This window comes from Natrix helvetica, assembly GCF_964273705.1.
Source record: "Natrix helvetica genome assembly, chromosome: 6".
Taxonomy (NCBI): Eukaryota; Metazoa; Chordata; class Lepidosauria; order Squamata; family Natricidae; genus Natrix; species Natrix helvetica.
Genome location: NC_138553.1, coordinates 42,467,581 through 42,484,945, shown reverse-complemented (window position 1 = coordinate 42,484,945; position 17,365 = coordinate 42,467,581). Strand labels below are relative to the sequence as shown.

The window sequence follows — 17,365 nt, the reverse complement described above, 5'->3', positions numbered from 1 at the left end:
TTGTAACCTCCTGAGTTCTGTGATGTAATGTCCTGAGCAGATGGCTGTGATGTAACATCCCGGGCTTTGGTTTGGCTCCGCGTTTGCAGTCTGGCCATGTGTTATCATCACACAGCCCATTACCCAGGTTGTTACAACACAAAAGACTAATGGGCACATAGCTAGTACCTCAGCCACACAGAATGTTACGAAACAGCCAACTAATCTGCATACATCAACTCCATCAACTAATCAAGATGTAACAACACAGCCAACCAACCCGCTTACAGCAACAAAGTCAGCACTCCACACACCCCCACCAATATTTATAGAAAGACAGCAGCTCCGATCATGCTTTGCTTGCACAAGCACGAAGCCGATGGCACCAGCCTGAAGATGGTGAGTGGGACCTCGTCGAAACGTCGCCAAGATACTCTCAATCTTACATGGGAAAAGACCCGAATATGCCAAGACCTGCATATACATTCCTACATACATACATACATGCATGCATACATACATACATACATACATACATACAAACATATGTGTGTATGTGTATGTGTGTGTTTGTGTGTGTGTGTGTGTATGAATATATCTGTATATATTACATTACAATATATATATTACACTATATTTATGTTTCTCTTGAAGTCTGTGAATCTTGCATTGAACCTATTCCAGAATGCAATGAAGAAGAACTTCTTGCAGTAGATCTTAGTACTGCACATTACTGTTGTCCTCATTATCACTGTGGTAAGTTTTGTGTTGGATTACATATCTTGGAAAGATTACTATTTGTTTTATTGGGATTTTTCTTTGTATTCTGACATAAATTTATACTTATCCTTGTAATAAATACAGTATTTTTATAATGCAGCTGCCATGAAGGTAGAATCAATTATTATATTATTGCTAAGATAATTGCTATTCTAAAAATTCAGGAAAATAATCAGGCAAAAATATGTAGCTATGTACAGCTATTCAAAATCTAAGCATGTATAATCTAAATCAGGGGTGTCCAAACTTGGGAACTTGAAGACTTGTGGACTTCAACTCCCAGAATTCCCCAGCCAGCCACAAGTCTTAAAGTTCCCAAGTTTGGACACCCCTGCATTAAATGGTACTGGCCAGTGATATAGTATCAGGGAGAAGAAGGAACCTGCAAACGCTGTGTGTCTCTCCAATTTTCCAGAAGAATGCTTCCTGATCAGATTTCTACTCAGAATATTCTGGAACTGACAACACACATACATATATTTTCTTAATAATTTCAAAGTATCTCTTTCTTCACATCATGACTTAAATATAGAAATTCCTTTACCTAAAAAAGTTACTTTTGTGAGTAGTAAAATGACAAGGAAATTTTTGGCAATTATGTCACTTAAAGTTCCCAAGTTTGGACACCCCTGATCTAAATGAATTGCTCCTTATCTCAAGGGTTGCCAATGGCAGAAAGAACAAAAACAACAGCCAGCTGCACATATTTGCAGTTTTACTTTAGATTTTTTTAAATTTAATGCTAATATCTAAACATCTAGACTTTACCTGGTGTCTATCTTTGCCATTCAATGGGAAATATCTGATACCAAAACAGTGATGAAGAGTTATATATTTACATGTATTTACTTGGTGTGATGCTTTGGGATTTTGTTTTGCAAGCAACTATTTTCTACACTTTATAATTAACAGATTTGAGCCATTATGAATAAGATTAACTCCTTTATCTAAAACAGTTTGTGATATGAAATGTGTTCGGTTATTGAAACCTCAAAATTATTGTTACTTGAACCTAAAATGATTATTCATTTTCAAACCATTAAATTAAGATGGCAGGTAGCAATAATAATATAATATAAATAGTAGAATAGTAGAAATAATAATTAATAATAGAGAAAAGTGTTTATTTTTTTCTAGTGATATTGTGGCAACAATCTTTTAAAGACATAATTTCTCTTTCTCTAGTATGTGAACAGAATCTGTGTCCTTCACCTTTTCTGAATTGCTCTGGTGATATGAAACTGATTAAAAAAAGAGTTCCTGGACAGTGTTGCCCAGACTGGAATTGCGGTATCTATAATTTGCTTCTCCCCCCCTAATTATATAAATGAATGAAATGCAACTTCTATTCCTATTGATATGGTCATAGTGATCCCTCCTCTCTTATTTTCTCCAGAATGTGATTGTGAGAATGGTACAGGACCAAGCTGTAAGTTGGTAAGAAATGTTTGCTTTTATAATACTTTTGGAATTCCTTTTTCCCCATTTTAAATGTTTCTATGCTACTCTATCCTACAATGACAGCAATTATAAGTTTGCAAATTATGTAAAATGAATAAAATTACGGTATATCATTGTATGAAACGAAAATATCTTGTCAGAACTGAGATATACTGTGCAGTGAATTCTGATAAAATCAAAGCTAATGATAGATATAGGTAGCAGAATGTTGGTAACCACTGACACTTGTAAAATAAGCTTTCAGAAATCGTTCTGTAACCAATCCATGTCAAAGCAATGTTAAAATGAGAATGCCTGTAAAGAAGGCTGAGACTGAGTGTAGAAAGTGACAGAAATATGGGCCATAAATGAATAATGACACATACATAGACAGTAAATTAGATAGATAGATAGATAGATAGATAGATAGATAGACAGACAGACAGACAGACAGACAGACAGACAGACAGACAGACAGACAGACAGACAGACAGACAGACAGACAGACAGACAGACAATAGTGTGTGGTATATTATGCTATAGAACCCTAACCCTAACCCTATACAATGCCTTGGGGCAACCTAACACCTACAAAATACATTCACAGCATTGATCAATCAACCAATTGGTCTTTTAAACAGCTATACAGTTGTGACACACACACAAAAATGGTCAGATATTTGATCACACACTCATGATTGCCATTTTTAATTACATTTTTGTGGACTCCCTGCAATTACACATGTTTAGTTGCCTTCCCTGAATATGCAGCTGTAACAAGATTGAAAAGCAACAGCAGCTCCCATTTGACTCATTTCTGGTAAATATCAATGTAGTTTGAGTTTTGTAGAAAAAACAATTGTAACAATTGTTAGGAGGAAATGGACCTAGTGCTCTTAATATGGGCATGTGGCCTAATGGTTCCTCCAAACTTGCATTCAAATCTGCAACAATATTTTGCTGCTAAAATGCATTTGGTAATTTTTATGTAGTTGTTCACTTTCTTACAAACGAAAGTACATGTATGTGTGCAATTGAACAAATGTACCATTGAAATATTTCATAGGGTGAAGTTCAGAAAATAAGTGTTAATGCTTCTACGACATGTGGATGTTCACATTACATTTGTGGTATGTACATATGTGTATATGTATTGTGCATGTGCATATGCATGCACACCTATGAGCATTTTTTAAATAACTTTTTAAATATTTCATTTTCAGTAACATCGTTATTAAGACAAGCTCTATACATTTCATGTGCTTACAATTTTCAGTAGTCTTCTAGTTTAAAATAAAAAAGGGAGAGATTCTGTTAGAACAGAAATATTCACCTGAACTAGCATTCTGCTTTCTGTTCTTCAGTAGTGTTAAATTTATTAAGGGAATGATAATACATAGATTGCTATCGCTTCTCGGCCTTTTGGCTAAGATCAAGTGTAGTAGATTGCTAAATACTGTATATTACGTTATTTATATTCCATTAAGACCTTAGCTATGCATTAAATATTATTAAATTCCCATTTATCATAAAGTATCAGGGCAGTATGCAAGGAAAAGAATAAAATACATATAATATGTAATACTAGCCAAGGTCACACTAATACTAAGCTCTAAGCATCAACCATTGAATTTTGCAAATAAATCATAGTTGATCACCAAACATTTCTCACTGTATGTGAAAAAAATTGATACTAAATAGTACTTTTGTTCTGCACATTCTATTTCCTTCCTTCCTTCCTTCCTTCCTTCCTTCCTTCCTTCCTTCCTTCCTTCCTTCCTTCCTTCTCTCCCTAGAAAAAGAAAATGTCTGTATATTCCAAGAAGTCACTGTACTGAACCCAGGTCAGACATTGATTCAATATTTGGATGGAGAACTTTGTTATACGGCAAAGTGTTTACAAGAAAAAGACCCTAACACTGGATTTCACACTATGAATCTGGCAGTACTTAATTGTTCCCAAAAATGTGAAGCCGTAAGTAAAAATATGTAGACAAAGTCATTTCTGGACATAATTGATATTACATCATTTAAAATCTACAGTATTTAAAATGGTGAGGAATATCTTAACCTGTGTTCAAAATAAATGTATTTATTATTTAGGGAAATTTAAAATAAGGAGTTGGATTCAACGATTTTCTTATTCCAGTGGAATCTCTCCACATCAAAATAAATAAAATAAAACAAAACAAAACAGAGCCAACGAAGTGTTTCCATAATACATATGGCAGGAATAGGCTTTGGAATAGAAAAGTCAGTGGCTAAAGCAAATGTCAGTAGTTAAAATAAAATCTATTTCCCAAGAATGGAGAACTTTGTAATTAATTTGTATCCAATAGATATTTTAGAACAGATGCTGATGAAATATACGAGTTATGTGTCTGTCTATGCAGTGATCCCGTTATTTTTCCAGAAAAGAAACAGGCAATTTATTTATTTTACATTATAGTCCCAGAGCTTCCTAATCGATGGTCCTGCTACATGTCATATTTTCCTAGTCTCCTTTTATAATTATGATTTTGGCTTTTGTGTGGTGGGGACATGACTCATTGCCTGACATTTTAAAGCAGCCCCTTATCTCTTTTTATGGTATTTTGGGACTGTGAATGCATGGAAAAAAATATTCTACTTCGTCACTGAAGACTGAAATAAAGTAGCTTCCTTGAGACTCAGCTAACTTTATTCATCTTGATCTCCACAGGCATTTTGCAAAGCATAGTCCAAGTGTAAACACATTATATCTGATCAAGAATATAAACTTAACTCATCAATGTTAACTCAAGCGATACCTTTTTATAGCTTTATAGCACAACCTTTTTATTTTTTAAAAAATTACTCTCTCACATAACATGTCACTTTTCTTTTTTAAAAATCAACATTAGCCAATTATGTTATCTCTTTGCTAATAAATACGATAAAAAGGGAATCTTATTAAGGAAACAATACTATTAAATGTACTTAATTGTATTTTTTTTAGATATAGCTATTATCGCATGGAATTTCTACCCTTGTTCTGTTGCCTCCACTTAAGAATAACATTCACAATATATTCACAAGCCACAGTGGCACAGTGGTTAGAGTGCAGTACTGCAGGCTACTTCTGCTGCCTGCTGGCTGCCTGCAATTTGTCAGTTCAAATCTCACCAGGTTCAAGGTTGACTCAGCCTTCCATCCTTCTGAGCTGGGTAAAATGAGGACCCAGATTGTTGGGGGGCAGTATGCTGACTCTGTAAACTCCTTAGAGAGGGCTGTAAAGCACTGTAAAGCGGTATATAAGTCTAAGTGCTATTGCTATATTCAAACTCTGAGATCAAACTATGTTGTGTACACCTGCTATGTACAAGGCTAATTTTTAATTGGTATAAGACTGTTACCTAAATTACTTTAAAGGAAAAATGCTACTAAAACTAACTTGTTGATTGGCATTGTCAAACCTAAGCTTATATCTCATCAACGGGAAAGAGATAGATATAGTTGCCAAAGAAAACATATTGATACATACTGCATATAGCAGCTAAATATAATTATAGCATTTAATTGCCTTATATATATGATACAATCCACATGGACATTATTTCTTTTTAACAGCATCAAGTACACAGCCCATCTGATGGTCAACATTCTTGTTGTGGTTCCTGCATAAATGTCTCATGTCCTTTTTATACTGACAATGGAACTCTTGAGATTTATGAAGTAAGTGAGTTGAAAAATGGTTCAGAGAACAATAATGAATAAGGATTCTAATTAAGTCATGTACTAAATTCTACAATTTTCTCATATGATTCCTCTTGATTCAAACTTATCTTGATTGGGGATCATAATTACATACTGAATATGATTAGCTAAATGAGCTAAGTATAACGACATCAGGAATTCTGGTATTAACTTGATATTAGTAAATGAATTCTGTTGAAGTTTGATTTACATATGAGCAGACATTTAACCAAAGTTACCTGCATCTGTCTGTCATCCATACTCAATCAGACTTTCTGTTTAGCACAGCAAACTAAATTACATGTGAGTTCTCTTTCTGGTGTTAAGCAATAAAGAACTGTTGTTTTCTACTGAAGTTGCCCTTCTATGCTTCCTATGAAAAACAGATTATCATTACTCCTTTTTTCTTCTTCTGTTCAATCTTGATTGATGCTTGGATATTTGCTGACAAGTCCCTGCAGTTTTCTTGACAAGAATTTTTAGAAGTGGTTTGCCATTGTCTCTTTTCTAGGGCTGAGAGAAAGTGATCCGCCCAAAGTTACACAGCTGGCTTTGGGCCTAAGGCAGGATTGAACTGACGGCCACCTGGTTTCTAGCCTGGTACATAGTCACTATACCAAACTGGCTTCTACTACTGCATTAACCCATTGTTATGATGTTCTCAGAAAACACTGATTGTTCAACAGAATTTAGTATTCATTAAACTAAAATTACAGTACTATCCAGCTGTGATCAACTGCAGCATACCTGAAGCCATTAAGGATTGGAAAGTTGTCTTAATATATGATTCAATCATTATTTTTGCTACATTGTAGCCACTTTTCCATTTCCTTCCTTTTCCCCACTCCGTCTCTTTCTTTTAATAGGAAGGAAGCACATGGGACTCAAACTGCACTAAATATGAATGTGCAAAGATTGGTGTGGAGACAGTGGTGCTTGGCTCCAGTGTGTTTTGCCCACCCTTTAATGAGACTGAATGTGTAAAGGTTTGTACTTTATGCATAAAAATATTCCTTATTTATGTATGTTTAATTTATTGGGGACTAAATATCAAGGTTTGTTTAATATTATAAAAATATAAAAAACTGCTTTTACTGTCTTAATTTTTTCCTCTAAATTATACTTGCATGCAGGTAATCTAATTTGAAATCTAATATTCTCCCCCATTAGCCCATATTCCCTCCAAAGGCATATATATTCGAGAGTTACAAGGATTAAACTTGATTCTGTCTTACCTTATTCATAATCATTTTAGCAACATATACTGTCTAGTCTTTGATTCTGACATATATTTCCCCAAACACCTACACAAAATTAAAATGCAAATCTAATCCACCAAATCAAAATCAATAAATGTTTCATACAAAACCAATCCAAAATTACCTTATAGTCAATTGATTCAATTTTTGTATGGTTTTGATTTGTTCTGATTTACTGAAAAAGTGCTGCCAATTCTTCTTGAAAAGTAAATTTGTAGTGGAGAAGAATCACCTTAAGCCTATGTTACATAGTTTTAATCAGAGGTGGGTTGCTCCCGGTTTGGCCTGGATCAAGCAAACCAGTAGTGGCGGTGACAGAAGGTTCTGTCCATCCGCCTGGATGCTTCTGCACATGCAGAGAAGCATTGTGTGCATACGTGAGTGAACTGGTAGTGCTGGGATTTGCAACCCATCTCTGGTTTTAATGAGTTCTAAATCAATTTGTGGAGGCAGTACAAGGAGATAGTCCTTGACATACAATTAAGCTCAAAATGTGTGTTGTTGAGGGAGACATTTGTTAAGTAAATTTTGCCCCATTTCTTGCACCTTTCTTGCTTCAGTTGTTAAATCAATCATTGCACTTGGTAAGCTCATAACCTGGTTGTTAAGTGAATCTAACTTCCCCATTGATTTTGCTTGTCAGAAGGTCATGGAAGATATTCCTTGGGACACAGCAAAATTCATAAATATGAACCAATTGTCAAGTATCTGAATTTTGATCACATGCTGAGGGGGATTCTGGAAAGATCGTAACTGTGAAAAATGTTCATAGGTCACTTTTTGCAGTGTCACTGTAATTTTGAACAGACACTAAACGAACTGTTGTAAATCGAGGACTATTGTATCTGAAAGACTTCAAATTAGGTTGTTATGTATAATGGCAGCCATTATTTTATTTTTTTTACTTTTTCTCCAGGATTTTTGGCTGCATAATTACTTTTCAATATATCAGGAGACAATGACATTTATAAAGTTTTACTTCCGTTTAAATGAAGGGACAATCCACTATGAATCTTTCAGTTCTTTTAAGATTTAATTCTGGAATGGAAAACTTCCACAGGAATTGCAGAGTTGTATGCTATTTTTTTTCAGCCTGGTGTTAAGAAAACTGTCTTGTGCAGCATTTTTCTTCTTAACACCTTGCTAAAAAAGTAGCATACAGCTAGAACTCTGCAATTCCTGTGGAGGTCTCCCGTTCACAAATTATATCTTAAAAGAACTAAAAGGTTCACAGAGGATTGTCCCTTCCTGTAAAATGTTCCCTTAATTAAAATAGTTAAATATTTGTAGATTGGATTAGATATCTGGCCTTTTCTTTTTGTTTCGTTTGAGAGGGGGGCGGTCTAGAAATTGAATAAAGTTAAGTTAAGTTTATATGCATTGCAGTATTCATATGCCTCAATACGTTTCTTTGAGTACAGACTTTTTTGAAATATTCCTTTTTAATCTTCCTAGAATGGAGGCTTTGTGCAGACCTATCACAATGGCTGCTGCAAGACCTGTAAGTGAAGACAGCTGTATTGTGTGCTGGTTGTTGGTATGGCTTTTGGTTTGGACAGCTGTGTGCGTTCTTAACCTCTTTAAGGAGACATATGAAAAGAAAACAGCATGCTGACTCTGAATCATGTCATATGTGTCCAGTCCTTAACAAAAGTAATTGACAAGCCTGGCTTGATATGGCTGCTAACACGGTGATATTAAAATTTGTGTTTTAACCTTTTCTTTTTTGGGGGTATATAACCAGTTTCCCCCAAATAATATAGATATAGCTAAAAACTGTTTTGAATACCTTTAGAAAACAAGATTATCCAATTTATTAATAGGATTTTTCTCTAGTTTGTTAATTATAAGGTTAACAAAGATTATAAGAAAATGGGAAAATATGAATATTTTATTTAGGTCAGTCAACGTGAAAAAAATATCAAATGCTTGTGGTTACTGACCTATGTTCTATAGAAATATGTTAAGTACAACCATAAGGTTACATGAGGAAATTATATAAAATCCTTATATAAAAAGGGATAATTGCACTTTTGAGGCATTACATAAAAACATTAAATGTGAAAATGTATTAATATTTTTTTAACACTGTAGTTTCAGTAACTTCACTGTAAAACATATTGGCCAGCTCTAAAAGACCTTAAATTTTCTCATTCAGGATTGTGACAAATATTCCACTCCAAAAATATAGATCAAGGTTTATTTTCTGATAATGTTACTTCTCAAAGTCTCAGTTTAAATGAGAACTTAAATGTAAGTATGATTACTTTTCAAAATGGTGGAATTTGGATATTTTATTAGAGGGAGTAAAAATCCATCCAACCCAGGATGGTTCTTTGGATTCCAGCTAAAGCTGGAATTTTCTATTTGAACTAGAATGAACATTCTGTAACGAGTTTCTTTTATTCATAATACAAATATTGCCAGAAAAACAGTTTCCTTCTCCTAGCCTTACTTGAAAATCCAACAAAGAAACCAGGATCAAATGCACCTGAATAAGAAGCACCAAAGGAAAAAAAAAAAGACAGATGTATTTTGATAATTGCTAGTACTCTCAAAAATGTTTTTCTCAAGCAAGTCTACTTTGTATCTTTTACGTTTATTCTTTGGGAAATCCTTCATGTTGCAGCTCAACAAATTAGGGTGTGATCTTCTCAATCAGTATCTGGTACCTTCTAATACCTTCTAGAATACCTGTCTCTGGATTTAAAAAGGCTGTACAAAGAGGCTCTGCTTTCCATAAATTCATATCCACATACTACAGATCTTACCCAACATCTAAAGCAGTGTTTTTCAACTTTAGCAACTTTAAGATGTGTGGATTTCAACTCCCAGAATTCCCCAACCACTCATACTGACTAGGGAACTCTGGGAGTGGAAATCCATACATCTTAATTGCTAAGGTGAAGAAACACTGCTTTAGGTGTTCAATAAGATCTGTAATATGTTGTCAAACTCACTGCTACTGTAGTATTGCTTTTACAAGTAGTGATTTTTTTCTTCTAGTATTTATTTACAATAGATGCCCATAAAATAATACCGTTATTTCTTAGATCTCCTGCCTTCTGTTCAGAAGTTGATGGCAGTGTGTCTAACACCTCTTTTAGCTCCATTTTCATACAATAGAACAGACAGAAATTTATCCAGCGTACAAGAAAGGATAGGAAACTGGTCTCCTGGGTGCCAGTCTAACACTTTAACTACCGTACCACACTGGTCTGATGAAACAATTGTAGAAAAAAATAACTCACCAAGGAAACTTCTTACCACCAGCAATTCCTTTATCTTCTTTCATATTTTGCTAAATGTTGTCTTGTACTCTGCATTGCCATTAAATCAGGGGTGTCCAAACTTGGGAACTTTAAGACTGGGAGTTGAAGTCCACAAGTCTTAAAGTTCTCAAGTTTGGACACCCCTGCATTAAATGGTACTGGCCAGTGGTATAGTATCAGGGAGAAGCAAACGCTGTGTGTCTCTCCAATTTTCCAGAAGAATGCTTCCTGATCAGATTTCTACTCAGAATATTCTGGAACCTACAACACACATACATATATTTTCTTAATAATTTCAAAGTATCTCTTTCTTCACATCATGACTTAAATATAGAAATTCCTTTACCTAAAAAAGTTACTTTTGTGAGTAGTAAAATGACAAGGAAATTTTTGGCAATTATGTCACTAAATTGATATTTGAAGATTAACATCTCATAAATAACATAAATTTCTCTCTCCCCATCAATATTTTATATAAATGACGTAAATCATGTAAAAGCCAGCCATCAATGGGTAGAACAACTTGTCTTTACTGTTCTCTAAAACAATGTTTAACCAAAACAATTGGTTTAGTAGTTATCTTCAGAACTGTTTGCTGAACTAGCTTTTTAAAAAATCAATATTAAATGCTGTTTTATATACTAATAGAGGTTTTTTAGAACAAACTAAAAGCATGTGCTTTTAATGGTTAAGGAGTATAACTGAGCTACAAGTACAGCTTAAAATCCTTTGGGTTTTAATGGTAATGAATAATCTTTATTTGAATGATTATATGCATGCTGAGTGAGTTCAAATGTTTAATTCTTACCTTGCCAAATCATGTTCCAGGTTTCTTTTTTCACATGTAAAATGTAAGGGTCTTATTATCCACATGGATATTAAAACATAGGGATATAGTTAATTTAGAAAAATAAGAATACTTGTTTCTTTTTTTAAAAAAGAACAGCTTTCATAAAAATTATTAGCAGTTGGCAGTGTAAGAATTAATGAAATACTGTTTATGTAAAAATGTTTTTGCGTATTACAAGAAACTTATATTCCCAATAATTCTGCCAGGTTCTGGACGGGGTGTATTACCCTTTGCCATTATCCCTGTAGTCTCTACTGATAGTATTAATTGTGAACCAGGTATTACTATTTTTAATAAATGTATTTTATTTTCTTTTTTTAAAAAAATGTTGATATACATAGGTATATTACATTAGGTTGTAATTCAGAGAAGTGTTGATTGACTCTATAATTATAAAAAAATATTGTTCCATAGTAAAACTAGCACTACCTAAAGATGCAGTTCATGAATCTGATTTTGTAAACAATTCTGTGGATATAATTCTTGAAATATAAGCATTGAACATGGTCAGAAAAGGGGCAAAAATATATTTCTAGTAAAATTAATGATGTGGACAACATCCATTTTGTGACTTTTATTGGGATTTTAAATTTCTGCTGTTGTTTTCCCTCTATTGCTTGCATTGTTTTCCAATGTTCAAAGTAGTTTACAATCAATTCATAAAACAATATAAAAATTAAAAGCAAATCTTAACTAATACTGATAGAATAGATACATTACAATACATCAGGGAAATCTACCTAAAGTGAATAGCAATATTAGTAACAGCAGAATAGTCTAAAAGCTGTATCAAGTAAACCAATCTAATCTTTCTAGAAATGGAGTTTGAAAATCAGAATGCCCTTCTTAATTTTCTACAGTGTGATGGGGTTATTTTACTCTGAGTGATGAATTATAACAATGAAGACTATTAATTATATTTGTAATAATATCACAGCTGAACTGAAATTGAACTGAAAAAATAGGAAAATAGGCAAATTTGAATGTTATGTTATGTTGCCTGCGTAATGAAACTGGAAAGCATTTTGCCTTTGCAGTTATGCCTGCTATAATTTCTGGATGCAGTGTAATTCAGATTTCAGGGTATTTTCTGCGGATACTTTCTTCCCATTCTAAAATTAAATGGCAATGTCAGCTATGCTCTTACTTAAGAGTAGTTTCTTGGATAGCCAGGTGTGCTGTGTCACTCAAAAAGGACTGCTCCTTTGTTGAGCTCCTCTTGGAAATCCTCCAGTCAATCCAGAGATCTGATAGAAACTCTAAATTAGCTGCTCAAGGGGACCAGAAAAATGAGATCATGATAGTACTGTCAATACTAAGCATTCCGTACTCTTAACTTTCATGCACATTTTGATTTGTTTGTAACCTTCTTCACACTTATTGAACATGCTTGTTCAACCTATTTTAAATCCAATTGCTGTACAGCCTTCATGTCTAGATGTTCCATTAGGAAGAGAATAAGAAAGAAGTATATATGAATGTGCATAAACAGCTATGAGATGTTCTGGTATTGCAAACAAAACAAAGCTCCACAAACTGATTATGGGTGGAGGATTAGACACCTTGGTGCATGTTCAGATGATGACACACCTAAGTACTCTTAAACTAATGATGTAGTAAAATATGTCTTGATTATTGTCTTCATACTTTATGCTTTGTCAGGTAAAAGAGATGAAAGAATTTGCCAGAAAATAATGGTCAGAACTACTGTAAGAAAAGAAGACTGCGTAAGCCAAAGTCCTGTAAGTATAAATGCCTAACTTGGGGGCTACTTCATATATAGGAAGTTTTTTTTCCCTTCCATTCAACCGTTTGATTTTTGGAGACTGCCTGGACAAGTTCCTGCCGTTTGTTGGCAAGGTTTTTCAGAAGTGGTTTGCTTTTGTCTCTAGTCACTTTCTCGCCTTAGAATATATCAGCTGCTAAAACAGGCTTGTGATTACTGTGGTAAATATACATGCAAATCCTATTACTGTTTTGACATCTGGAAAACCTCTCTCCCTCGTAATATCCTCCTACTCATAAAAAGAATTCACAGTTTAATTGCTTTTCCCCTAACATTATTGAAATGCTGACTTCATCAGTTCAGAGACATCTCAAACCAGATGACTAGTGCAGAATAGAATTGCCTCTCCTAATTAGGCAATGGCCAGTTCTATAACATGGACACCAAAGCCTACTGATAACCCAAGCAAGAATTGAGTTTAATTAATATTGAGGGGACTTGTCCTGCCAAAAATAAAGTTGTTGTGTAATTTCTAAGTGATCTCCAAAGGCAGGGCTATATGTTGTCCCAGTAGTTCAGCCTATTGGGGATCAAGGCATGACCTGCCATCACTATGGCCTCCTGGTCCATGTATGGTTGTAACCATACATGGTCATTCAGGGCAATGTGATCCCACCAGAGAAATGCTATAGGATTTAATCTGAGTTTATTTTGCCCTATTCACAACTCCTCTCCAGGATCCTTACAGTATCTCTTGGATGGTGATGCAGAAACCATGAATCATCAACATGTTATCAATATTACACTAGATCAGTCAGTGATATCTTCCATAGCTTTATTCGAAATGTTAAATAGCAAAGGAAGAAGTCTGGCCCTTGGAAATCTCTGTTTAGGGGTTCCATGGGCTCAAATTCTTCTGCTCCCAGCACCATAGCCTAGAACCACCTACTCAAGTAGAAGCATAATCACTATTAATAGTATCCTCTCTACTTCAAACCCTTGTGGATATCCCTGAATGGTTTAATGGTAGATGTTACTGGATCAGTGGTAGGTTCGGAACCCGTTGCAACTGGTAGGGTGCAATGGGGCGAGGCGCCCACCATGTGCACATGCGCAGCACGCACATGCATACCCACTGCCTGCAATGCTCCAGCTGCTTGGCAGAGCATCGTACAGGCTGTGTGCATGTGCACAAATGCCCCGATCAGCTCAAATAGCAGTAAGGAGAGCGGACGGGCAGGTGGGCCCTCCAGAGCACCGTACCAAAATGGTACCTGGTGCTCCCAGTAGGCACTGGTATGCTCCCGTCATATCCCACCACTGTACTGGATACCACTAAGAGGTCCAATAGAACCAAGAGGGACACAATTTCTCATGTAGAGGGATATATGCATGTGCAAGAATAAGTATTTGTGTTGGCATTTCACCTCATCTAACATGTCCATGAATATGTTTATGCAGGAATCTTAAGCTTGCTGCCTTGAACTAGAGATTCCTGTAATGTATTAATATTTTTTCTATCCTTCCATGTCAGGCATGAATGTATTTAGGCAGCCCACTGATATGTATATTAAAGTAATATTTGCAAGTATTACATAGTAGTGTACAGATGTCCTTGTTTCAAGAATTAAATGGCAAAGTATCAAAAAGGAAAATAGCAGAGGAAATAAGCTGCTGATAGTGAATAGACCATGGGACTATTGCATGAGACCTGAACACACAAGAAATTGAGCAGGATACTGAATTTCCAAACTTTTAAAATAGATTTAATGACTGAGGTTGTCAATAAAATTGAATGATAAAATTTGAAACTATCAATGACATCCTTCACTTTCCTGTCTCCAACAGATAAGGGTGGCTTCGTGTGATGGAAAGTGCCCCTCTGCTACGATTTTTAATGTCAACGTCGATAGCCATTTAAGGTTCTGCAAATGCTGCCGTGAAAATGGAGTTCAGAATCGAACTGTGCCACTTTACTGCTCTGGAAACGGCACCGAAATTCTGTATGTCATGCAGGAACCAAAAGACTGTTCGTGCCAGTGGAATTAAAAATGTTGTGATTACGTGCAAACCAAGTTTTTGTTCTTTCTTATGATCAAATTTATATATATAAATATTTTCTCAATTTATATATGCTTACAGTAAGTAAAAAAGGAGCATAATTTTTGACACTTAATTCACTTTACAGTAATGTACTCAGACATGTAAAGTATGTATGTAATTCAGCAGCAGCAGCCAGTCGTGTCTGAACCTTGGCCACTCTATAGATCAGCACTCTCCATGTTCCTCTGTTTTGCATCGCCTCCTGCAGATCTGCCATGGTCGTCCCAGTGTCACTCTTTATAGTGTCTAGCCAACAGATACTAGTATGGCCCCTTTTCATTTTTCCACCGATCACTCCCAGCATGATTGACTTTTCGAGTGAGTCAGCTCCGCATGACGCCCTCTGTTTGGAGATCTTGGCTTCAAGTGATATTTTAAGTGAGCTTCAGATTAGGACTTCTTTGTTATTTTTGCAGTCCATGGTATGTGTAATAGTTGCCTCCAGCACCATAGTTCAAAGGCGTCCACCCTTCTCCTATCTGCCAAGTTTCACAGCCATAAGTAGCAATCAGAAAAAATCATGGCATTAACTAATCTAAATTTGGTTGTGGGTGTGATCTCTTTACTCTTCCAGATGTTATTCATGCCAGACATTGCAAGTGCTATACACTCTCATGTCATTTATGTAATTAGCCAACATTAACTATCTAACACATGCCTTGTTCTGGGGTTATATCAAAACTTTGCAGTTTATTAGAACTTCCACTGGCATCGCTGATTATTCCTCAGGAGTAATCCTATTCTTCATTGTAATATTTGTGATATTTTATTAAAATTTTGAAATCCATAACATAGTGGTATCTCTTATTTTTCTGGTTCTAATCTTTTCTAGCTTACTTTTTATTACTATTATTACTACTTTTTATTACTATGACTCCATGTATTAAAATGGTTTCTTATAAACCATTTTTACATTATTTTATATTTACAAGAATTTATGCAAAAGTAAATGACAGTTTCTATACTTTGCCTCAATTAAAACATAATTTGAAATGCTATATGCACCCCTGAAGAGGAAAATGCATGAAAAAGCTGCATTTGGGGGGGGGGGAGACATGTGGAGGTAGAAGGCTAACTATACATTTATATTTTGTGCAATCGTTCATGGTATTTCTAGTATATCTTCAGCATGTGTTACAATATTTTTACTACATAAAATACTGTATATAAATAAATATTTTAAAAAAGAATTGAGTATTACAGTATATTGTTGCCACAGGAAACTTTTAATAACTCAGACTTTTATTAGGAAGGTAAAATGTATATTCAAGAAAAACCCTTTAGAAAGTCTTATTTTATGCAGCCTTTTAACAAATCATTTCTCCAGGAAAATGGAAGGTAATTTAAACGTATGTGCAGGAAAGGTAATTCATTTCCTTCATCTGCTTTTCTGTTAAAAATGGCCCTCCTAAATAAAATTTTATTAGAATTACATTTGCGTTAAAATGTAGTTGGTATCTCACTTTATTTTGTCATCAATTATGTATACATGTACTAGAAACTGTATGAAATGAGAATATTTTCATTTAGGGGAGTATCCATTTAATTAAAATGAAATATGCTGTTCCAAACAAAGATGTTTACTCAGCCTGTAAAAGAGGCTTTTCTGCTGATCATGTAAAGCTGCCTTATTGCATTGATTCATGCAGAACTGAGAGTTACAAACAAAATTCATTTTTGCTTAGAGATGTTGTCACTAGATGACTAGTGAATGTATGTCAGAGGTGTATTTTAACTCCCCAATAACCACCCTATATTTATAAGAACCGTCACTGTTATAGCCGAAAGTGAACAGGGAAAATGCCTGTCCTTCTTTAAACAAGTGGTCTAATTGGAAACAGGATATGGGAAAATGCACTTGAAGATTTTAAACAACAGTCCTAAAACAAACATTTCAAATTTAGTAGCATTTTCGTTTGAGTAGCTTTGGACAAACTTTCATTGTTAAAAATGGCTGAAACCTTTTGCATGAGTATCTAATCTACTCAGGCTTGGAGGCAAAATATCTAGTTCAGTGTTCGTGGAACTTTTCAGCACCGAGTGCCAAAACGGGAATGTGTGTGTGTGCATGTGTGCGCCGGAAATTGGAAAAGCAGTCATCCTGGGTGCATGCATGCACCAGGAAGATTATCTTCTGGTTTCCAGCATGTGCATGCACACTGGCCAGCTGGTCTTTGCACATGCATATGCACCAAAAACCAGAAGACCAGCTGGGCCATGCACATGCGCACACTGGTAAGAT

The 17,365-nt window shown here is 35.0% G+C and overlaps 1 protein-coding gene across 1 annotated transcript in view; it reads left to right on the top strand.

Moving 5' to 3' along the window:
- The window catches only part of OTOGL (otogelin like), a gene marked incomplete at its 5' end in the record, with an annotated part of 101,595 nt that extends 85,508 nt beyond the window's left edge, over positions 1 to 16,087 (top strand). Inside the window, 11 exons of the mRNA XM_081957107.1 lie at positions 634 to 735; positions 1,945 to 2,049; positions 2,156 to 2,196; positions 3,266 to 3,329; positions 3,996 to 4,174; positions 5,788 to 5,892; positions 6,780 to 6,899; positions 8,628 to 8,673; positions 11,501 to 11,572; positions 12,957 to 13,036; positions 14,869 to 16,087. Coding sequence (XP_081813233.1) covers positions 634 to 735; positions 1,945 to 2,049; positions 2,156 to 2,196; positions 3,266 to 3,329; positions 3,996 to 4,174; positions 5,788 to 5,892; positions 6,780 to 6,899; positions 8,628 to 8,673; positions 11,501 to 11,572; positions 12,957 to 13,036; positions 14,869 to 15,069 — 1,115 coding nt within the window. The 3' untranslated portion in view covers positions 15,070 to 16,087. The remainder of the gene's footprint in view (positions 1 to 633; positions 736 to 1,944; positions 2,050 to 2,155; positions 2,197 to 3,265; positions 3,330 to 3,995; positions 4,175 to 5,787; positions 5,893 to 6,779; positions 6,900 to 8,627; positions 8,674 to 11,500; positions 11,573 to 12,956; positions 13,037 to 14,868) is intronic.
- Positions 16,088 to 17,365: the final 1,278 nt, after the last annotated feature.